General features: G+C 33.5%; 3 protein-coding genes across 3 annotated transcripts; 2 read left to right on the plus strand and 1 right to left on the minus strand.

The window, feature by feature from the left end:
- Positions 1-4,018: 4,018 nt before the first annotated feature.
- LOC149909391 (RNA-binding protein 45-like) lies at positions 4,019-5,632 on the plus strand. Its single transcript, XM_090119381.1, has one exon. The coding sequence runs from the start codon at positions 4,116-4,118 to the stop codon at positions 5,520-5,522; it is 1,407 nt and encodes a 468-aa protein (XP_089975507.1). The 5' UTR covers positions 4,019-4,115; the 3' UTR covers positions 5,523-5,632.
- Positions 5,633-5,860: 228 nt separating this feature from the next.
- Smyd3 (SET and MYND domain containing, class 3) lies at positions 5,861-15,818 on the minus strand. The gene is made up of 9 exons (XM_090119380.1): positions 15,365-15,818; positions 15,191-15,275; positions 12,449-12,608; positions 12,057-12,184; positions 11,409-11,585; positions 10,859-10,958; positions 9,191-9,598; positions 8,612-8,774; positions 5,861-6,498 (listed from the first exon to the last, which is right to left on the minus strand). Exons 1-9 carry the CDS (start codon positions 15,490-15,492, stop codon positions 6,291-6,293), a joined length of 1,557 nt encoding a protein of 518 aa, XP_089975506.1. The 5' UTR covers positions 15,493-15,818; the 3' UTR covers positions 5,861-6,290.
- Positions 15,819-16,254: 436 nt separating this feature from the next.
- Positions 16,255-18,669, plus strand: LOC149909393 (40S small subunit processome assembly factor 1). The gene is made up of 3 exons (XM_090119382.1): positions 16,255-16,622; positions 17,114-17,301; positions 18,565-18,669. Exons 1-3 carry the CDS (start codon positions 16,361-16,363, stop codon positions 18,625-18,627), a joined length of 513 nt encoding a protein of 170 aa, XP_089975508.1. The 5' UTR covers positions 16,255-16,360; the 3' UTR covers positions 18,628-18,669.
- The last annotated feature ends 6,136 nt before the right edge of the window (positions 18,670-24,805 follow it).

Here is a 24,805-nt window from a genome sequence, read left to right on the forward strand (position 1 = left end):
ACGGTTTTTAAATACAAAATTATTAATACGTATATTTTTTTTATAATATTAAAAATTTTGAGTATATTTAATTTCGTATACGATAAAATTTAGAAACCAAGAAGTAACATTATTTAACAATATATTATTCTTACAATTTTATCTATACAAAGTAGGAAGGTGATTGTAATATTGTTGAAGTGAAACTTCTAGCGCGTTATGCCTAATCTATTACTTGTCGTATTTTTGTCTTGATTGTCATGTAAAAATAACAAAATTAAAGATTTTTGGCGTCAAACAGACAGACATCTTTAAGGCCGGCCGCACAGTGTAAGAATTTTTCTGTCAGAAAATTTCGGACACCCGTTGACACCACACCGCACTCTTGTCAGAAATTTCCTTCCGGCAAGTTGGTATGAGTTAAGTTCGCGGTTGGCCGGCAGCATAGGTAGTAGGTATAGTCTTGGGTTTACAAAAAGTAAGAAAAAGTAACAAAATGGATGACGATCAGTTACTTTTATTAGCATCATTGTTCTACTAATAAAAATAAAATAAAACGTCTATACTGGGTTTATCGACTCAGTTGCAGAAGATTGCATGACAGCCAATTTCACGTGAAACATGTAATACCTAAATTTCATGAGGAATTATTTTTCATTTTTAAATTTCCGTAATCAAATCTTCTATTTCTGTCATCTTGTCTTGCCCTGCAAAGTAAACGCATGCATCCTCCACGGCATCCGTTCAATATCTGATGGAAATTTCTGACAGATGTGCGAGGTCTACACAAAATTGTATGGAGAGAGTGCCTTCCATATTTCTGATCAGAAAAATTCTGACGGCCGATCGTTTGCATCCGGCGCCCATCAGAGGCGGACATCAGACACGTCAGAATTGTGATAGTATGCGGGGTCCTTAACAAAATATATGAAAAGAGTGCGTCCGGCGGGCATCAGAAATTTTCTGACAGAAAAATTCTTACGATGTGCGGCTGGCCTAAATATAAATTTCATAAATGGTGATTAATAATATAAATAAAATCCACAGATATAACCTAAAGTGACGTTAACTTATATAATAAAAAAAATATTCCAATAAAACTATAAAGCCTGACCAACGGTATAAAAACAAAAACTTGAGGGGTGATATGGGACACCCGAATGGAACGAAGTTTTAAATATTAGGGAGGACCAAGAAGCTTATATCTTATACACTGGAGATTTCGGTATGAACATTTGACGTGTAACAAGAAAATTGTTGTGTTCTATCACTTTTACACCTAACTTGGTATTGCCACTGTTAATACGAAGTTTTCCCAAGGCTACTATGTATGCTGTAATATTCTGTGCAAAAGGTTAGTTTTTGTACATGAGTTTGTTGATAAATTGCCAACAACGTCATTCAGAAGCATTGTTGGATGAGACAATTATTATTTATGCTAAATAAAATAAGTATCTGAACCAATTATTAAAAAGCGATACTCCCTGATTATGGGTAGTTACCATAATAAAATTGTAGCAACTCTCACTTTGACAATATGGCATAAGTGTCAAAAAAATTGCGTCGCTTCGAATATATAAGTTAATATTGTTGCGTATTTAATAAATATTTTCCGAATATTAATAATGTATTGCATTGTGAAAAATTGCAGAAGTTTTTAGACACCAAATTCTGGCCTATAATTTCACAGGCAAGTGTATATTTACGTTATTTACAATATTCCTCAATACTCATGCATTTACCTGTTAAGAATCATTTTAATGGCAAAAATCGTCAAATTTATCATCATTTTACTAAGCAATCATGTTAAATAAGTTCTTTTCCTAATACTTTCATCATTTTTCAACAAGTTTTCAACAAACAAATTTAACAAGTAAGGTAACCATGATGATGGGTTTTTACGGATAGCGACGATAATATATTGCTAAACAATATTATGATGAACATTTAGAACACCATTTTAAAAAATTTTATACTAGTAACTAGCGACCCGCCCCGGCTTCGCACGGGTGCAATGCTGATACTAAATAAACTACAGGAAAACTGTGAACGTTGTATATAAAAACACTAGCAATGCCCTGCGGTTTCACCCGCACAGATACCGATATCGTTACAGTGAAAAGTCTACTATAGGTCGGACAGGTTTAATTTTTAATCACATGAAAATCACCTTTACCCCGTCCCGCACTACGGCCTTTTTTTTTTTTAGTGGGGAAATCTTTCATAGATACCCACGGCCTCCGGGGGAGGGGCCGTGGGTTATGTCGGATTCCTACCGACCAAAACCCCACTGTGTTCCGTCAAGACGCATATTGGTAGAATTCCTCCGTGACCCCCGCACTACGGCCTGCTCGAACAGTAGGTATACTTACCTACTATTTTCTGTAGATTGACACCTTTAAAAATTCGTTATATCTTTTGAATGGAATATCCAATTCTTTTCATTTAAAAAGTATTTTGCTGGTATTGAAACAGTCTATAATAAAACATCATTTAATGGGATAAGGATTAATATATGTGTATGGATAACATGGTTTGATTACTGTCGGCACTTCTATTTACTTTGAAAACGTAAAAAAGTTGTTGTAGTAACATAACTACTGAAGATGGACATATGGTATCGCGGACTTTCTTGTAGATATTGATCCATTCTATAATACCGTATAACATTTTTTTGTTCTATCTTCAATAGATTCCGCAGCGCACGCGATGACAGAAGTTTTATTGAGGATTTTTTTACACCTTGGGTTACATTATTGCATTTTTGGTAAGGATCTCTAATTTTTTTGAAAATGCAATATAGCCTATGTTGCTCAGTAAAGATGCAGCTTTCTAATGGTGAAAGAATTTTTGAAATCGGTCCAGTAGTTTATGCGTGAAAACCATACATACATACATACATACATACTTACAAACTTTTCCTCTTTATAATATTAGTATAGATGAAACAACACACGACATCGGTATTGCACTCACATATTGTGGTTTGTTCTTTTTTACATTGAAATTTATACTTTTTAACCTAATATTTTTTTGTTTTACGTATTTCAGCTTTCCAAAAAATGAAGTAAAAAGAAATATATGTGCCTATCAAGGGTAAAATTACTGAGGATTACGACCCAGAAAAAAAATACTGCTATAAACAGTTTTAATTTGATGTTTTTGGCTTGAAGTTGACCCGTCGAAGCAACGCGTTTAAAGAACATCTGAGTAACTTACAATTTGGTAAACAGCATCTGATGCAAAACACAACTTTCCTCTATTTACAAAGGATGTTAATGATGTATATCGGTTAATATCCAAGCTTTGTAGCCAAAAGTTATCAAGCGTTATTTAAAACTATAATTCTCTACCAATTAAAATTGTATGTCGTATAAAGGTGATAATTCTTGTAAGTTGACCAGTAATTATAATAAAAATACTGTTAAAAATATATGTCGTTATTATTTATAGACCATGATTTTTAGTTTTTTCTATTTCGAAAAATCCTGAATATACAAACCAGTGTGGTCACCCACAGAAAGAGACAAAAAACAACACTGACATCATTCAAGGTTATATTTTCTTGTGACAAGTTAATGGTCATAGTGCAATCTCCAGTGTTAGATATAAGCTTCTTGGGGAGGACAGGCAGAGAAACACGCGCACGTAGACGTGGCCGCGGCACTGCTTAATGTACAACTATAGCAACCCCTTTTGCAACGGACGTTATGGATCTTCGTTCCAAAAAAAACCTGACATGATTAATTTTGAGCAACTTTGGTTTTTAAAATTTCGTTTTTATAAGTTGTAATTTGTACCAAACTTTTAACAATAAAATTGTCAATGTCACTTTTTGGCTATGGCCATTGGTGATTGGCCACAAATCACAATAACCCATAGAGTAAAATATTATGCTATTCAGCTATTGGCTATTGCCGGCTATTGCTGTGATCGCGATTCGCGCCTCGCGCTGGCTCGCGCTTGGGAAATGGGATTTGGGAAGGGATTTGATTTTGATTACTTTGACAAAAGAATACCTACTCATTTTAAGCATTTTATGAATTTCTTGCTAAAACATCATATAAAACTAACATATTCTTATTATAGTTTTAAAAGAATTTTTAACACTAGAAATTGTGAAATAAGTGTGGAGGATGGATAATAGCCGTAAATATTCACGTAATGAAGAACGGAGCGAAGATGTTCCTATATACTCCAGATTATTTGTTGTTTGTGATCGTAATTTAAAAGAAGAAACATTACGCGATGAATTTTCAAAATTTGGCACCATTGATGATCTGCGAATTCCACTAGATTATAATACCGGCGAGCCCAAAGGAATAGCATTTATAAAATACTCAAAAACATCAGAAGCTGCAGTTGCTCTTGAAAACATGCATGGAAAAACTTTAAGATGTCGTCAGCTTAAAGTGATGGTAGCTGCAAACCGATCGGATATTCAAACGGATGAACTCGATGATGAAAAATATAGACGTTTATTCTTACATATTGCTAAAGAAATGAATGAAGACCATGTAAAAGAACATTTTCAACAGTATGGGTTTGTTGAAGATGTCTTGGTGCAAAGAGACAGAAATACAGGAGCTCCTAGGGGGTTTGCATATGTCAAATTTCGAAAATTTTCTGAAGCTGCAATTGCATTTGAGCAATGTGATAGACGTTACCAAGCTATCTTTGCAAGTCCTAAAGGACAAAGACGCCCTGAGACAACATTTGAATCAAATATAAATTCACTAGTGGCTGGTAATTCTATCATGTCTATGATGAATGTGAGACCGAAAGGTTTTACTCGTCTACATTTCATGTGCAGTCCTTTTTTGATGGAAATGCATGTAGCGCGGCTATTTAATATAATACCTGGTATGATAAAATGTAAGCTATGGTATGATAAATTTGATATAGTTCCGAATTTCAGTAAAGGTTTTGTTGAATATTCCAATCCAATTTGTGCCCAATATGCACTCGAGCAATTAAATGAGTTTGAATATCCTCCAGGCCAGAGGATTTTTGTCAAACCTGCCAACCTGAACTTTGGTCAACATGAGGAGAATTCATTCAATTTACCTAACACTGTTAACAAGCTGAAGGATGCTATAAATTCTACACAGAATTCCCAAACTCCAGATTTAGCTAAACTTGCCGAAGCAATTGCAGAGGCTTCCAAAATCATAAAAGTGGCAACAGCTGGTGTTGCTGATGATAATATTCCAGATGCTGGTGATTTGAATTACTGCAGCGTTGCATTGCCGTCGCCCCAACCATTGGCAGATATTGATAGCCCTGTAGCCAAGAGGTGCTTTTTGATTTGTAAGCCACAACCTCCTCCACTAACAGTTTTACGTGATATATTTTGTCGTTTCGGTAATCTTATCAATGTTTATACTTTACCGAATAAGACAGTAGGTTACGCGCGTTACTCCACTGTTGAGTCGGCAGATATGGCAATCAAAACCTTACATGGGGCAGAAATTTGCGGTGTAAGAATAAAAGTCATAGAGGCTGAGGAAGAGGTGCCTAACAAAAGACCAAGGTTCAACTAAACAGAACAGACAACATGACTCGGACAAGACGCGAAGACATACGCTGGACGTACCGACAATTGGTTTTGTTAACATACTTACAGACAAATAAAAAATTTAAGAATAACTGACATTTCTTGAGTATTTGCATACAATATAGTTCCAAAACTTGTGAGCTGTATGTTTAAGATTTTTCAGACATTTGAAAATTATTCATAGGTTTCTATTTCTTGCAAGTTTTTAAAGACTAATGAGATTCAATAACTTTCTCATAAAGTTTACATTGTATTGTACGCAAACTATACCCCACACCATTCCCATTTAAGTTGACTTGGACAAGGAAAATAACAAAGACAAACTGAAATCGAAATAATTTATTGCACACACAGCCATATCATAAAACTAATTGACATTTGATCTGACATACAAAAAAAATTGATATTTCGACATTAAGAATATCTAAGGCAGATTGTTCAGATCTGTTATTGGTCCTTGTAAACTCTTAAAAAAACACTATTGCCATTCCGTTTCTACAGTATAATCTTATTGAGCCATCTAATTATATAAAAAAAAATTGACGATTACTAAATCTTATGGCCCTTTTCACAATGGGCAGCGTTGTGCAAATAGACGCAATCACGATAGTGTAGAGGGCCTAACTGTCTAGTCACAGCCATTATTGTAGTTATTTATTCATAATCACCATATCGTGGCAATCATTGACCATCATTTGTTGGGCCAACACTGCCCATTGTGAAGAGGTCCTATTATACAAATAAATATTTAATTCTAGGATGATTCTATTATAGCTTGATGTAACAAGGGCAATAATTGCTCCTTGTATAGCGGATGCTTTTCTCCGTGAGTGATTTTCAATATTTTTTCAGCACCCTTGAATTGAATCACAGCCTTTGTTAAATCCATTTTGTACAGCAATATCTTTCCATACTTCAGTTGCAATAAGCCAAGTAGTGGGTGTAGGGGACCATAATAATACCTGGAAAAAGAAATATGAAGTTATAAGTTAGAAATGGACTTAAAAGTAAGTGAGATGTAATTATTGGCAAAATGGTAATAGTTTTTTAAATTAATTCAAATAGGTCTAAGTTACATCATTTTAACAAACTTAAACCAAGACTTTTTTCATTGTGATATTAATAGTTTGGTAAGTAATAACACGTTTGTCATTTTATCATCTTACTAGCGGTCCGCCCCGGCTTCGCCCGTGGTACATATTTCGTTACATTTCCCCTTTCTAATCTTATATATAAAATTCTCGTGTCACAATGTTAGTCTGCATACTCCTCCGAAACGGGTGGACCGATTCTCATGAAATTTTCTGTGCATACCGGGTAAGTCTGAGAATCGGCCAACATCTATTTTTCATATGTACCACGGGCGAAGCCGGGGCGGACCGCTAGTCTTATATATAAAATTCTCGTGTCACAATGTTAGTCTGCATCATAGAAATCTAAATAACAAGACACATAGAAGTGCTTTAATGTCATAATTCGTATGAAAACCGCTGTCGCCAAAATCAACACATTCAAACCGAAAGCTAAACAGTACACACAAGTAAACTATGCCTTTTATTGGACAGCTTGATTTTAGTGAAAACTAACTTATCTATTAAATTAAGCTTTTGAATATGTATCCTAACGCACGAATTTACGGTTTATTTTAGAATAACATCCCTAAGTATATGAGACTTTTTGCTCCAATACGAACAAACGTGATAATAAGAATGGTCGACTGTGTCATTCATTGTTATTTCGATTACTATGGTGACACTCGTAATACTTGTAAATATTCTATAATTTTAAGGAAAAACGGCATTATTTCTAAAAAAAAATATTTTCGATGAAATATTATTCCTTTATAATTATAATTACAACTTGTGGAAGAATTTCCGCAATGGGAATTGCTGAAACACACCATGTATACACTCATAGGTCTCCAGAGCAACTGAACAGTGACGAATGCACTGGTGATGTGCAAATCACCTGAGTGGCGACAAGGTCACGCACGCTTACGACTTCTAGTGTCTTGTTATTTAGATTTCTATGGTCTGCATACTCCTCCGAAACGGGTGGACCGATTCTCATGAAATTTTCTGTGCATATCGGGTAAGTCTGAGAATCGGCCAACATCTATTTTTCATATGTACCACGGGCGAAGCCGGGGCGGACCGCTAGTATTAGTATAGATATCTTATAGCTAATACAATTTTGTATATTTTAATTTCCGTATATACTGTACATACTTACATAAATGTAGATTGGAATGCTCTTTTTAGACTAATAAGTTTTCTACATACTGACTGATAATTACTATTTTTAACTTAATATTTTCGCTAGTAATGTCCCATTAGTAAACTAGAATATAACAACAATGATGACCCTGGCCTCAATAAATCATACTAGTTCAAGATATTTAGCACAGTATTTTTATGTTAAAATAGGCCAAATATTTTGGTTATCTATTGTTTACTATTTCTGCTACAAATTGAACTAGTTTTTAGACAAGATAATAGTTTAATTACTGTACAAATTAGTATCTACGCAGTCATATTTTTTTGGATAAAACATACACAAACATACATGTACATATTCAACAGAAGAATTTCTAACATTTATTATAAACTAGCTTTCCGCCTGCGGCTTCGCCCGCATTTTCAAAGAAAAATCCGCATAGTTCCCGTTCCCGTGGGATTTCCGGGATAAAACCTATACCATGTGTTAATCCAAGTTACCCTCCATATGTGTGCTAAATTTCATAGTTATCGGTTCAGTAGTATTTGCGTGAAAGAGTAACAATATAACAAAAACATACACATACTCATCCTCACAAACTTTCGCATTTATAATATTAAAATAGGATAGTATATATAGTACTAGCTGCTCCGCGCGGTTTTACCCCCGTGGCTCCACTCCTGTTGCCCGTAGCGTGATGATAGTATAGCCTATAACCTTCCTCGATAAATGGGCTATCTAACACCGAAAGAATTTTTCAAATAGGACCAGTAGTTCCCGAGATTAGCGCGTTCAAACAAACAAACAAACAAACTCTTCAGCTTTATAATATTAGTATAGATGATCTATTATACGTACCTAAAACAAGGCAACAGTTTTTCCGCGTAAACACAAGCCTGTTCCCACAATTGCACTTGGACCAGTGCATCGAACGCCTGGTCCAATGTTTGTGCGTGCATCACGTTCAGTGGGTGTAAGACACCCTCCTGCCGCTCTATGCAGTATTTGCATACGTCCACGTCTGGGTTGGGTTGAGGAAATTATTAAAGAAGTCGTGTAGAAAAAAATTGAGTAGAGTTTGTCAATTGGTTAAAAATCTATTTTAAATTGATTAGATAAATATTAAATAAGCGGTGGTGACCACTTAATATCAGGCTACCCCATTGCTACTCTGACATAAAAAAAATAGCAATACTCAAATATGAAATAGCATTTTTGTACTTTCATATATTTGGAATTAAATTTTCATAACAGATCAGCCCTTTTATTGTATGAAAAGTGAATTATGATTCTAAATTCTAATATTTAAATGGAAATTTTGATGGAAGCAGATTTTTTTTTGAAACAAAACTCGATTTGACCGTCGAAATTGGAGTTTGAAAAGCTTTGAAATATGTATTACAAAAAGCAGTAAAAGCAAATATTTAAAAAGGATACAAGCAACAGTAGTTTCTTTCATATTCAGCAAATGCAATTCCGAAAACTCCATCGTCTTTTTGAAAACTTCGACATGTTTATCCGTATAATGAGTACCGCATTCAGAACAATATATTCCATCTCTTTCCAAAACATGATTTTCCATATCACTCTCTCCATTGGTTTGTATATTGCTATCTTTGTCTACCAAACCGTTGTCTATATGTTCATCTCTTTTTGTTACACCATTTTGTAGATTACTCTCTTCCGTTTCCGTTCCGTTGGTAGTTATGGCGCCATTTTCAATTTTATTTTTCTTCTCAGTTTTCATGACGAGTTGGCAATTTTCTTTCCATTGTATATTTATTGGATTATCACAGCTTGAATTAAGGCATTTAGCTGCATGAAGGTATTTCAATTGGCTTTCATCTAAAATTGATTGGTTTTTTGTAATTAGTATTTTTATACTTAGTTTAAATTTTAGCCAATGCTTTTACAGCACGGAAGCAATTAAAAAATTTCGAAACAATATAGATTCAAGATTGGCTCACAAAGGAATATAATTTGCAAAGAATTTATGGTAAATTCAGTGATGCTATATAAAAAGAAATAATTTGTAACTCGGGTATAATGCTGTTTGTGCTTAATCTTGCTATTAACATTAATGTAAATAAATTAAAATTAGAAAAGTATTACTTGGTTATATGCTTTATAAGCCAGTCATATGTTCATAGATAATTAAAAGATTTAGGGCCGATTTTTCAATGCTTGGATAAAAATTATCCGTCCAATAAAGTATTACACGATAATATTAAAATGTCACGTAAACTGTCAAATACGGGCAATTAGAATACGTATTTTAAATGGTAGTTTTATAAATTATTCGACGAATAAGTTTTATCCAAGCATTGAAAAATCGGCCCTTAGTTAAATGGGCATATTCTATAGAATTCAATTTTTTTCAAGTCATAATGTAAAAAATCTGTCATACACAAAACCATATAAAAATAAGTGTTTAAGGGTTGCAATTATTTACTTACTAATGATTTTATTATATAGCATTACTGAAGTGTAAGAGAAAAAGCGATAAGATTATAGTATATGGATATTTAGATAGAGCTGAGAATTAAGAAACTGCATGCTTCTTTTTGATTCAAGTTATTTTTTTTAGCACAATCTTCTATGCAAAATTATTGGAATTATTATATTATGAAAACTGTGGTTTTTATACATCTTGGCGTTCATTTGGTTTATTTCATTTATTTAATATCTAAAATATTTAGTTGGACATAGTAATCTCAGAAACAACTGTAGATAGCTACATTATTTTTAAGTGATTTTTAGTGATTAAGTAATTTGTTTTTTATTTATCAGGTCAACTAAGTAAAAAGAGGGCGAGCAGCTGGTCAAGAATAGCAGGGAAGAAATTTAAAACTAAATTACAAATTTAACAAATTGGATGGTAAATAATTCAACCGTCTAAATAATAGACATAGGTAAAACGGGTAGGTAAAAATATCGTTTAATAAAAATACCCTCACTTTTTAAGACAGTTTTCAAAAATAGCTTCAAGTGTAACACACGATTTTTATAACTACCCTCAATTATTTTACACAATTTTAAAAACTACCCTCATTTTTTTTATCTAAATATCCACACACACTTAGTATGCACATCGAAAGCATTTACCCATGCACCTGTCACACTCGCACGCGAAGTAATAGTTCTCCAATAACTCCGTTTGGCGGTCGAACGGCGTTTTCATTAGATCTATATATGATATACGTATCTGGAATTTGTTAATCGATAGATATTAACAGGATAGGTAAATAAAGAGTATCAAATAAAAAGTGTCTTCCTAAGAATAGATAATTAAAATAAGAGAAAAGAATATGCAAATAAGAGAACAGAATAGTGTCACCCTAAGAAATATCATTATAGGATTCTTAGATAGATTGAAGATAGACAAAAAATGATTAAAATTTAAGACCTTAGTACTTTTTAATTGTTTTTAGATACAACATATTAAGGATTAGGCTTATTTTCTGTGTTATTTAAACTCGAAATAGTTACACTTTTTGGTTGAAATGTAACTTTTATGTGTATAAAACTAGCAACAGCTAGGCTTGTTTGAAGCCCAGATAAAAATGTCATTGTGTATTATTTTTTTTGCGAAATTTCATCCAAATCTATTCAGTCCTCAAAACTAAACTTATAATTTCAATTGCCTCATAAATACCTGTTTCCAATCCAAACAAGGCATATCCTTTATAGCAGTTATATGTATAGTCTTGCCATCAAAAGTGGCTACTGCATTGGGATTACAACTATGGTCTATGATCGACGCAGCTATGTATATACCTGTACCTATTGAGTTCATATCCACATTTAGTATTGTGAAACTGTTGATTACCATCTGAAAATTGGTTGAGAATAAGTTTACAAAAAAAATATATTATAGGTGAATTTTAATTTATATACGCTACTTTCATAGATATTTTCTATTTTTGTACATTCACTGGCAAATACATTTGAATATGGTTTTGTTATTCAAAATATTTTATATCCTACATAATTTCTCCTCAGTAGTCATTTCCTTCGAAAAGGGGGTAATACACATTTTATTGTGGTTGTCAATTGCATGAAAAATTACAAAATTATTGTTTCACCAGAAAAATATATTTTTCTGTTGCAATAATTTATTTAAGTCACCTCATCTGATTAAAGTCTTGCGACTGATTGCAGATCTCAATAAAAAAAATAAATTAAAAATAAAATGTTGCAATAATTTGGATATGTATTTTTTCTGCACCTATTCTAAAGAAAAAATCTCAGGTGGATCTGGGATGAGAGCTTAGTAAATAATAAATAGTTATATAAAACATACTCGCCCATACAATCCCATGAGATCTACAGTATTTGGCAATGAAATGTCCTTTAGATATTCATAAAGAACTACACATAACGTCGTGAAATGGTCCATCCTCTTCTTATCTTTCTTTAGGTCTGAATAATCTGAAATAGAAAAACGTAAAATTTAAAAATCGTATTCATTATACTTTTAAGGTAACAATAATTAGTATTTAACATTTTTCAGAAAAAGCGTTATGTATTTTAGACAGGAAATACTTTCTCTTAACTATATGTCGTTAATCCATATACATATATTTTATTTTTTTTTACATGTGTAGTTGCATTTTTTTTCTATACAATCTTACAGAATACTACTCTTACAGAATCTACTATATTCAATGGTATAGAGAAAACACATAAACTTACGCGACATAAGATCCTTCCACATTCTAAATGAGGTAGGTGTGTAAAATGCCTTATAAGAGTTACCATCGCCTCTCTTCAGTCGATTTATAATCTTGGCCAACATTCTGGCCCCATCTGGTACTATTTTCGGTGCTACTCTCTTGAAATTTGCACACTCCCACTGGAAAACAAATTAATTTACTTTTATTTATATGAACTACCATTATATCGAGCCTCTTCACAATGGAGGAGGTCCAACATTTTTATTTTAACCGATTTTGAGCCCTTTTTTAATCGAAAAAGTCTCCAATCAGCACATATATGGTTAACTATATTTCCGCCCGCGGCTTCGCCCGCGTTTTCAAAGGAAAACCCGCATAGTTCCCGTTCCCGTGGGATTTCCGGGATAAAACCTATCCTATGTGTTATTCTGATGTATAAGCTATATTGTGGTAAAGTTTCATTCAAATCCATTCAGTAGTTTTTACGTGAAAGAGTAACAAACATCCATACAAACTTTCACCTTTATAATATACTAGATTTCCGCCCGCGGCTTCGCCCGCGTTTGCAAAGGAAAACCCGCATAGTTCCCGTTCCCGTGGGATTTCCGGGATAAAAAATTATCCTAGTTATGTGTTAATCCAAGTTACCCTCTATATGTGTGCTAAATTTCATTGTAATCGGTTTAGTAGTTTTTACGTGAAAGAGTAACAAACATCCATACATCCATACATCCTTACAAACTTTCGCCTTTATAATATATATTAGACTAGACTAGACTAGACTAGACTAGATAGACTAGACTAGACTAGATTTCCGCCCGCGGCTTCGCCCGCGTTTTCAAAGGAAAACCCGCATAGTTCCCGTTCACGTGGGATTTCCGGGATAAAACCTATCCTATGTGTTAATCCAAGTTACCCTCTTTATGTGTGCTAAATTTCAATCGGTTACAATCGGTTCAGTAGTTTTTACGTGAAAGAGAGAAACATCCATACAAACTTTCGCCTTTATAATAGTATTAAGATATTAGATTAGATATTAGATATTAAATAAGTAAAAAAATATGTGTAGTGAAAGAACTGCAAATTATATTTGAATTCAAACATGGTGTGAAAACTGAAAATATATTATATACATTCTTATAATGGTTAGGGAGCCAGGTGCAAATTTGGTTAACTATTTCCTCTCAAGAGATAATTCGTCAGACGCATGAGAGTATAGTCTTATAAAGCCTCGTGAACGTCAGCTGGCGCTCGGTTGGGGGGGTGAGCGGTTGTAGCCTCCCACGCACATAGGAAAAAAAATACATTCATTCATTCATTTCCTCTCAGCTAAAAATTTGTCAAATTGTAGCTAACCCAATATCTCAACGAAAAAAAATAGTCAGCTGGTTACAACATGGTGTATTATACGTCAGCTGGTGTCTCGAACATGAAAGTTAAATTTAAAGAAAAATTTATTTTCCGTTATTTCCTCTCAAACAAAAATTTACCTGATGATAGCTTATATGTAACTGTGGATAAATATATATGTCAGCTGGCTGTATCTTGGTGGAAAAACCGTCAGCTGATACGGGAGGCTACAACCGCTCTTCCCCCCAACCGAGCTCCAGCTGACGTTCACGAGGCTTCATAATACTATACTTTGATGCATTTTACTAATTACCGCTTGAGAGGAACTTGGTCATAAAATCTGCTGCTGGCTCCCGGACCATAAGTATGTTTTACTTTCAAAATTATGCAATAAATGCCCTTGAATTCCATTGGTCTAATCTAAAAAATCTATTTATTCTTCATTATAGAATATACAATATATTTTACTCAAGCCCATTTTGAAATGGCACTATGCCAATATCCATCAAGACACACCTCAGCAATCAGCATCAATATACAGTGTAAACTCTATATAACGACACTCCATTTAACGTCAAACTCCGTATAACGTCAAGATTTCTCGACTTTGGTTGGTTTATATTGTTGTCTATACAATAATACACTCCATATAGCATCACGCTCACTCTAATTAACAACCACAATAAGACATTACAACTAGGAACTAGGACTAGGAAGTACTGACTAAGTTGCCGAAATCAATGAAAATCTAGTTGTTTACATTCTTTTTTACTGACATACCGAAGATTCTCAGAAATGCAGACGTAGAAAAATAAAGAAAAAATTCTGCATGCCGAAGAAGATGGACGATCTGCCAAAAAATTGAAGAAACCTCAATATGAAGACCTTGATCAAGCGATGATAACATGGTTTCATAGGCAATGTCAAAATAATATTCCTGTCTCTGGACCAATCATGTAATTTTCCCTTTCTCTCCATTTAACGACCACTCTCTATAACGTCGAAAAATGCACGGTCCCTTAAGTGACGTTATATAGAGTTTACACTGTATATTGAAATAAATTTTTGTTACTGCATCCTGAATAATATAGTTACGAAAGAAATGAACGTATTTTAATACAGTATTATGTAAAATATTGATATATAGTTAGTATCAGTATGTTTGAACAGACCTTTTAAGTAAATTATTGTTATTTTTGTAGACACAATAAAAACCACAATTTACCTTACAAAGAATATTGAGGAATTAACCACATTAAATATAAAATGTTAGTATACCTATTTACATAATAAAAATTTAAAAATTAAAATTACAGGTCCTCTATACTTGGGCTTTCTGAGTAGTCCTGATGTTTTTGTCTGATTTTTAAATACTTAATTATAATTTAAAGAACTAGGAAGAAATACCCACTTTGTGATCACTCCACGCATCCCTCTGACAACTCTTTCCACAGTAATAAACAAACTGACACCCAGAACACTTTAGAACTCGACAGCTGAAAATTTTAATATACTTAAGTATTTATTTTAGTAGACATTAATTAACAGCATTAGTATAAAATAAAAAAACATTGCAACTACTTACTTCTGTAGACAATTATCACATCGATTTCCATTTTCTTTTGATGATAAAATATACGCAAAGGGTTCTTCAGACAAAATTAAGTCTCCAGCCTTTACCGGAGTATTCGAGTTTCTAAACATATTCCTCATAGTTATTTTTGCTTAATTTGAGGTAGATGTTATTATTAATTATTCGCTTAAAATTCAGCATTTAACTATCCGGAAATCAAGTATAAATAGCCCAGTCTGGAATGTTACACTGAAAGATACGGAGTGCGAAATGCGAATGTTAAAAATATTATCTTTTCCACCTGCCGTTCTAATATTAGCTATACACTATCCGTTACATTATTTTTAGATAAGACGTGACCGCATCTGTATCAACAAACACAAAAATAAATTAACTCAGTCAGGCTGCAGGCAGTAAGCACGAAAATAAAATTGAAAATTCAAAAATACTAGGATGCGAAATTAGCTTTGCAATATTTTTAAAAACAAGAGTCAAGAATTTGTATTTTGCAGTAGTAATCGCCTATTGGACATTTTTATTTATCTAAATCTCACCATTGGTCTATTATAAAATACTTTGCAGTCTGATTGGTGTATCGAATATCGATACAAATACATTGTCAAATGAAATGTGTACTAGGATGACTTTGACATCATGAATCATGATAATGTTGCAAGATTATTAATAAAAATGGGATAAGAATTTTCTTTCTACTCATTCAAATACTATGTCTAAATATTTTCTTTAATTGACTTTACAGGTAATTTTCTACTGAATTGTTTGAAATAAATTATAAAAAGGATTGCGTGGGATTTATATTTTAAAAGTAAAATCAAGCAAATGGCAGCATCTGTGACCAAAATGTCATGAGCACGTGTACTGTGTAGTCTTACTTGCTCTGTGGTGTAGTCCGCACATCAATGTCAAAAATAAATTACGGAAAAACCAAATACTGATAGAATTTCGTACTTTTCTTCGTTTATTAATTAGAATAATTAGTAATTAGTAATGTCGTTAGTTTTAACCAGAGCAGCCCTTGCGTTAAAGAATGCTGAAGCCAACTTTAAAGTCGTGAAATTTGAGGCGCATAAACCTAAGAAAAAGCAAAATGTAGAAAGTGAAAATTCTGACAATATTATCAATAAACCGACCGGACCATCGAAAGAATTAGACTTGAAGAAAATCCGACATGAGGTAGTTAAATTTGGAATGTCTGGTTTTGACCCTACGAAGAAAGAAGAAGCTAAAATTGCGTTAGCGGTTAGTTTAGGTAAGATCTTATAATTCAGATAAAATTATGTTTTAATTGGTTAATTAATGGTGTAGGATTGCATTTGCACTACTTGAATCACAATTTTAATTAATTGTAGCAATATAAACTACTTAGGAAGTTATATTAATGAAATATTTGATTATAAAATTAAATTGCACCCATGTTCATATTTTAGTTTAATTAATGTCTATCTCAGTCTCTAAAATATTAACATATCTATAATAATATTATAAAGCTGAAGAGTTTACCGTTTGTTTGTTTGAATGCACTAATCTCAGGAACTACTGGTCCGATTTGAAAAATTCTTTTGGTGTTAAATAGCCCATTTATTGAGGAAGGCTATAGGCTATATATCATTATGCTAAGACCAATAGGAGCGGAGCCACGCGTGTGTAACCGCAAAGCGCAACTAGTTGTTAAATATAGTTTCATCAAGAAATAACATTATAATGTGAAACTCATCTCATATCTCTTATTCATATTTTCAGGGGCCAAACCTCCAAAAAAAGCATATTTAAATTACAAGGAACTCATGAGTAAGAGGAAACAAGAGAAGCAAAAGGAGAAAGAAGAGAAAGAAATAATGAAATCTAAAAGTATAATGCAAACAACTGGGCAAAAGAAAAAGAAAGGATCTAAAAATGATGTTGGACATTTCTTGAGTAACTATGGAAAGGTAAGACTTTATTATACGTATTTATAATGAACTAGAATGCCCTGTGTTTTCAAAGAAACACCTATGGTATTTGAAATATCCGAGATAAATATGTAGCCTATGTCTTATTCCGAATCTTTAGCTACACCAACATACCAACTTTAATTATAATCGGTTCAGTAGTATTTGCGTGAAAGAATAACAAACATCCATCCATCCATGCATCCTCACAAACTTTCGCATCATCACTACATAGTATAAAACAAAGTCGCTTTCTCTGTCCCTATGTCCCTTTGTACGCTTAAATCTTTGAAACTACGCAACGGATTTTGATGCGGTTTTTTTTTAATAGATAGAGTGATTCAAGAGGAAGGTTTATATGTATAATAACATCCATTAAATAGTGGAGAAGTACTGTTATTTTTGAGGTTTCTAATGTGATGTCGTAATTAATTAAATTTTATCCGCTTACATTGCAAACGCAGGCTGAACCCTACGAGTTTTATCAAAATAATGTACTAAGTATTGTACACATTGAAAAGGTCTACAGAAAAGTCCGTGATGGTATATGTCTATCTCTTATGGATAACCCACAATAACTTTTTTTTGTCATTTACTTTTTACGACAAATAATGGCTAATTTTCGAAGCGATTTTAACCAATACAGCATTAATCCTAAACCAATTAAATACCTTGAATACATTGTTCATTTAATATAGATCTATATGGCCCTTTACACCGTATAATTGAAGTGAATATTTTCGAAGATATTACAGATTTAAAAATTGCAGGACGTAGCGTTTGCGGCGGTACCGGCCGGCCACCCGGTGCGGCAAGAGCGTGCCTATACTATATACCCGTGCGAAGCCGGGGCGGGTCGCTAGTTTATAATATTAGTAGGATTCTATAATCTTTTTGTCTCAAATGGACACAGTAATTCACTTTTATCGATCTGCTCAGCAAACTGCCAATGTCTATTATATACATTTTGATCAGTTATAAAATTTGTTAGTAATAATTTAAAACATCAGATTCATAAATTCTGATTCTTTGCTGCAAAGAGTCGTGGCATTTCTTCACTGCCACAACACAATAGAAGTTATTTTTTCACACAATGTGCGTTTTTGGTCATTGAACTTATCCTATAGATATATGCTAACGTCCATACCATAGTATGTTGAATGCACCAGTTCTTGTCCTATAGATAGATGCATAATGTAATTTTTACTTACAAATAATTTGATTTTTTAAGAAAGTACACCTTGTATATTCTTATTTTTTTAGGTACAAAAGAAGGACTTGAAGAAAGCTGTTAATGACAAGAAATCTAAGAAGAAAAAGAAATGAAATAAATAGTTTAAGTTGTAAATAAAAATATTATATTATGATGATACCTAGATATTTTATTTTTACCCTCTTAAAAGTATTACATTCCTGTATTTTATTGTGTAATCCATCTCTGTAATAAAATAAAATGGCTATTTATTTTATTACATGTATATATTCTATTATATTATTTTATTAATATTACGTATCAGGGTAAAGACAAGGAAAGAAATGAGGCAAGCACCCTTACATATGTATCGTGTGAATGATTCGCCTGTTTCAAAGAAGCCAAAAAACAATTATTTTCACACTAGCTTCCGCCCGCGACTCCGTCCGCGCGGAAAAATTAAGATTTATTTATTTCTACGTATTTTTCCGGGATAAAAAGTATCCTATTTTATGCCCAGGATAATAAGGTATAATTATACCAAGTTTCATCGAAATCGAACCGTTAGTTTTTACGTGATGCCTTCACATACAGACAGACAGACAAAAATTTTTTTAATCACATATTTGGGTTTGGTATCGATCCAGTAACACCCCCTGCTATTTATTTTTTAAATATTTTCAATGTACAGAATTGACCCTTCTACAGATTTATTATATGTATAGATGAGAGATTTCAATGTACAAATAGGTACCCAAATAACGAGTAGACAATATAATAGGGAAATACAGGAAAGGCAAAAGAAGTAGAAACGGAGAAAAATTAGTGGAATCCATTTTTCGCATAAAGCTCAACACTAAATGGAAAATGAAATTGACTACATAATAACCAACAAAGCGAAGGTATTTAGTAATACCACAGAATAATAACTACATATTAGCTGTAATACGAAAAACTTAAACTTCAATACCAACCACCACATGGTAGCACCACCGCAGCTATTTCAAAGCAAGTAAAGCAAATGGTTTAAAAAAGCCTACACCAAAAGCCGTTAAAACTAGAAAAGCAATGTTTATTTTGCTAATGCAGAATGATTATATAAAGGATAATTATGCTCTGGTGTTTATAAGGCGTAAGCGACAATAATATTCATAGGCAGTCAAACAAGGACTTGCGTAGTATACAGGGTGTAATCGTTAAGTGTGCACAGGCGATTTTTCCGTAAGTATTACAGATAACAAAAAACTTTAAACTGATATCGAAAGTACTTAACCTAATGAGTAAAATGGCCGTAATAAATTTTTAAAAATTAATCGAGAAATATCAAAAAAATTATCTTTAAACCCTCCCATACATTAAGTATGAAATATGAATATCCCGTATACATTTAATATGAAAGATTTTAGCTTTCTTTTTCTTTTTTGGTTTTCTGCTTTAATTACTTCGCAAATTTGAAGTGGCATTTTCCACGCTTTTTCCGGACATTTTCACGCATTTTACGGATATTTTCCGGGGATTTTCCGAGCATTTTCCAGGCATTTTCCACGCTTTTTCCGGACATTTCCACGCATTTTCCGGATATTTTCCAGACATTTCCCTGGCATTTTCCGGTTATTTTCCGGGATTTTCCAGACATTTTCCGGGATTTTCGCAGGCATTTTCCGGGGATTTTCCGAGCATTTCCCGGGGATTTTCCGGATGTTTCCCAGACATTTTCCGGACATTTCCCGGGCATTTTCCACGCTTTTTCCGGACATTTCCACGCATTTTCCGGATATTTTCCAGACATTTCCCTGGCATTTTCCGGTTATTTTCCGGGATTTTCCAGACATTTTCCGGGAATTTCCCAGGCATTTTCCGGGGATTTTCCGAGCATTTCCCGGGGATTTTCCAGATGTTTCCCAGACATTTTCCGGACATTTCCCTGGCATTTTCCGGGAATTTCCCAGGCATTTTCCGGGGATTTTCCGAGCATTTCCCGGGGATTTTCCGGATGTTTCCCAGACATTTCTCAGGCATTTTCCGGGGATTTTCCAGGCATTTTCCGGACATTTTCACACATTTACCGGATATTTTCCGGACATTTTCACGCATTTTCCGGATATTTTCCTGGCATTTTCCAGGGATTTTCCACGGTTTTTCCGGAAATTTCCACGCATTTTCCGAGCATTTCCCAGGCATTTTCCGGTTATTTTCCGGGAATTTCCCATGCTTTTTCCGGGGATTTTCCGAGCATTTCCCGGGGATTTTCCGGATGTTTTCCAGACATTTTCCGGGGATTTTCCAAGCATTACCCGGGGATTTTCCAGACATTTACAGGCTATGTCAGGGAAATGTCCGGAAAATGCCTGGAAAATTCCCGGAAAATATCCGGAAAATGTCTGGAAAATCCCCGGAAAATACCTGAGAAATGTCTGGAAAATGCCTGGGAAATGCGTGGAAAATTCCCGGAAAATGCCAGGGAAATGTCCGGAAAATGTCTGGGAAACATCCGGAAAATCCCCGGGAAATGCTCGGAAAATCCCCGGAAAATGCCTGGGAAATTCCCGGAAAATGTCTGGAAAATCCCGGAAAATGCCAGGGAAATGTCTGGAAAATATCCGGAAAATGCGTGGAAATGTCCGGAAAAAGCGTGGAAAATGCCTGGAAAATGCCCGGAAAATGCTCGGGAAATCCCCGGAAAATATCCGGAAAATGCGTGAAAATGTCCGGAAAAAGCGTGGAAAATGCCACTTCAAATTTGCGAAGTAATTAAAGCAGAAAACCAAAAAAGAAAAAGAAAGCTAAAATCTTTCATATTAAATGTATACGGGATATTCATATTTCATACTTAATGTATGGGAGGGTTTAAAGATAATTTTTTTGATATTCCTCGATTTATTTTTAAAAATTTATTACGGCCATTTTACTCATTAGGTTATGTACTTTCGATATCAGTTTAAAGTTTTTTGTTATCTGTAATACTTACGGAAAAATCGCCTGTGCACACTTAACGATTACACCCTGTATATGGCTTAAAAAGACACTGAGCTTGAAGGAAGAAAATTTATTTCACTCATATAGAAAAATAACAAAAATATTAAGTACTTAATAAAAATGGTGAACTAATTTAAATGCATTTTCGGTTTGAATCTGAAATTATTACAATAAACTATGCCATACACATTAAAATTTAAAATATAGGTGTATAATAAAAATAAAACAACAATTTTTTTTATTCGTATATTATAGTAGGTATAACTACTTACATGTACAAAGTTGTGATAATTACATTTTCACACCTTTCCTTAATTATCGAATTAATAAATTATACAAATCACCTTCAACATGTATACAAATCATTAAATAATTGTCATTAATTAATCTATTATTATGCAAAAAGGGTTAATTAATTAACCACACATTTTAACCCTTTCAATTAATGACATGTGAAATATAATTAAGACTTCATATAAATAAACGTATCTTTTTCATTACCTATCATTTCACATTCGAACTTCGATCAAGCAAGAACTCAATCAGTAATCAAACAATGGATCTTCATTTGCATCTTAGTGTAGCTTTCCGAGCTCTTGATTATAAGTGGGGACTTCCAATAGACCTTGATAGTCCTGCAGAGCCATCTTCATGCATACCGGTGGAAATCGACCTTCCAAAAACTACATTTTCGTCTGAAGAATATTTAAACACCGTGAAGAGGTCCAGGCGTGTAAAAGCTAAAAGGAAGGATTCCTTCAGCGATATTTCAGTGTCGAAAATGGCTTCAACCAGCGATTTGGGATATTCTGAAACAATAAGTATGAATTCTTTTACAATAACTAATTCAAGAATGGAGTTGAATATGTTGAAGAGTGACGTCACAAGGGAAAATGTGAATAAACCATGCAAGCGGAGGTTTAACAGTTTGAAGAAGATTTTAAAGAAGATTAAAATATGAAATACATATTTAAATTTCATACGTGTGATAAATTTATATTTGGGCGACATGTACGTGCTGCATTTAACCGACACTGGCTTGGTAAATCAGGAATGGGGAACCTATATACAGTACCACGAAAAACACCAGTGATGAAAAAAAAATTGCAGAAAAGAAACCCTATTTCAACAAAAGATGTTGATTTATTTGATAGGAGATCTTGTTATATGAGAGATTTATTGTTTTATTGTATTGTTGATTATTTATAAACTATGTACCTAGTTATTTATAAGTAGGTATTTTGTAAATAAAATAATATTAATAAGACGTATAAAGCTTTGTTTTCATTTAAAACTTAGGTACTATTAGATTTATTACTTCATTTTCAAATTGTAAGTATAAAGAATAATTAGTAATAACTCTTATGAATTTACAATCTTAATGGACATTTTCAAATTTGCATACAAGTTACATACATTTTACATTTATATAGCACTAGCTTTCCGCCCGCGGCTTCGCCCGCGTTTTCAAAGAAAAACCCGTTCCCGTGGGATTTCCGGGATAAAACCTATCCTATGTGTCTAAGTTACCCTCTATATGTGTGCTTAATTTCATAGTAATCGGTTCAGTAGTATTTGCGTGAAAGAGTAACAAACATCCATACATACAAACTTTCGCCTTTATAATAGTACTAGATTTCCGCCCGCGGCTTCGCCCGCGTTTTCAAAGGAAAACCCGCATAGTTCCCGTTCCCGTGGGATTTCCGGGATAAAACCTATCCTATGTGTTAATCCAAGTTACCCTCTATATGTGTGCTAAATTTCATTGTAATCGGTTCAGTAGTTTTTACGTGAAAGAGTAACAAACATCCATACATCCATACAAACTTTCGCCTTTAAAATAGTATTAAGATTAGGATAGTAGGTACTGAAGCCTATGCTCAAGCTTTATTATGTTATCGATTTGTTACCTAGGTACCACTGACCAGATACATAAATCAGAAAATAGTCTTTCAAATCAGAATTCATTAATTTATATGTGATAACATCCTTCAAACTAAACACAAAACGATATATGATTTGGAAATTGGACGAAACTGTACAGTAATATATTTAGTTTAGGTATTTTTATTTTAAACGCTTTATTCATTATTATGCTGCAAACATTAACAATAGTAGGTACAATAAAACTTAAACTAGGACATTCAACACAGAAGGCGGCCTTATTACTAACAAGTAATCTCTTCCAGGCAACCAACAGATTGTGTGAAAACAAAAAAATTAGGGTAGACTGGGTACGATTGAAACAAAGGACGGTTGAAACAACACGAATATCTCGCAAACCGTTGGTGGGGGGGTTAGGGGTCCAAGGGGAAAATGAAGGGCACAACTGTTCTAAACACGAACCACAATGTTGCGTCGATCTCCGCGCGCTTCAGCTGATTTTATAAGACCCTATTATGTTTTTATGACCAAAAGTAAGTATTTTTGCTTGGAGATTTTTCCAATTATTGGCGTTTCTATTTAAGTGACAGTATTAAGTGTGCGTTTTTGTTTGAAGTGAATCTTGTGGAATATGACATTGTGACTAGTTTTTGTGTATCATTGTTGTTACAATTACTAGAACTGTATTTTACCTAAAGTAGTAGTTGGGGACGGTTGAAACATTTTTTTTGGGTACGGTTGAAACATTGTTTTAATTATTTTTTTATATTTTTAGATGCCGATAGTACGTGTAAGAGAGATTTCAGGAAGATAAATAGACTTATCAAAGTATATGAGGAAGTAAGAACCGGAGATCATTGCGAAAAGCGGCAAAGAAGCACAATTAATCGCTTCCAAGGTAAATTCGAATGCGAGATGACTCTGGCGAGCAAGAAAATAAAAAAATTGGATATAATAGAGGATATAACAATAGAAGGTATAATAATAGAGAGCGAAAACTCAGGAAGTCTACTATTTACACTGACACATTAGATAAGGAAGAGATAAGAAAAGAGCAAGAATTAATTTTGAAACGAACAAGAGCTAAGTAAGTGAAGAAGCGATTGGATAGAGGAAAAAGGAAGAAATTTGATGGAAGAAAATGTAAAAGTAACACCGAAGAAGAAAAAAAGAAAAAAATACAAGAGGAGATATCATCAGAAGATGAGGAGTAGGTACATCTGTCTTGTTTGTATGTCACCATATTAAGAGAGCAGACCTTATTGTAAAGGAGTTACTTAATTATTGTTAGATTTAAAATAAACAATCAATAAAACATATTTTAATGCCATATTTTGTATTATTTGCATATTTTTTAACTGACCCCAATCACTGTTTCAACCGCCCCTGGTATGGGGACCGTTGAAACAAATCGGATTCATTTTTATAATTTGATCTATTTTCATTTCATTT

The sequence above is a fragment of the Colias eurytheme genome, chromosome 3, assembly GCF_061535395.1.
Source record: "Colias eurytheme isolate Ceu_HAF_F1 chromosome 3, ilColEury1 Martin Lab GWU primary, whole genome shotgun sequence".
In the NCBI taxonomy this organism is placed as follows: Eukaryota; Metazoa; Arthropoda; class Insecta; order Lepidoptera; family Pieridae; genus Colias; species Colias eurytheme.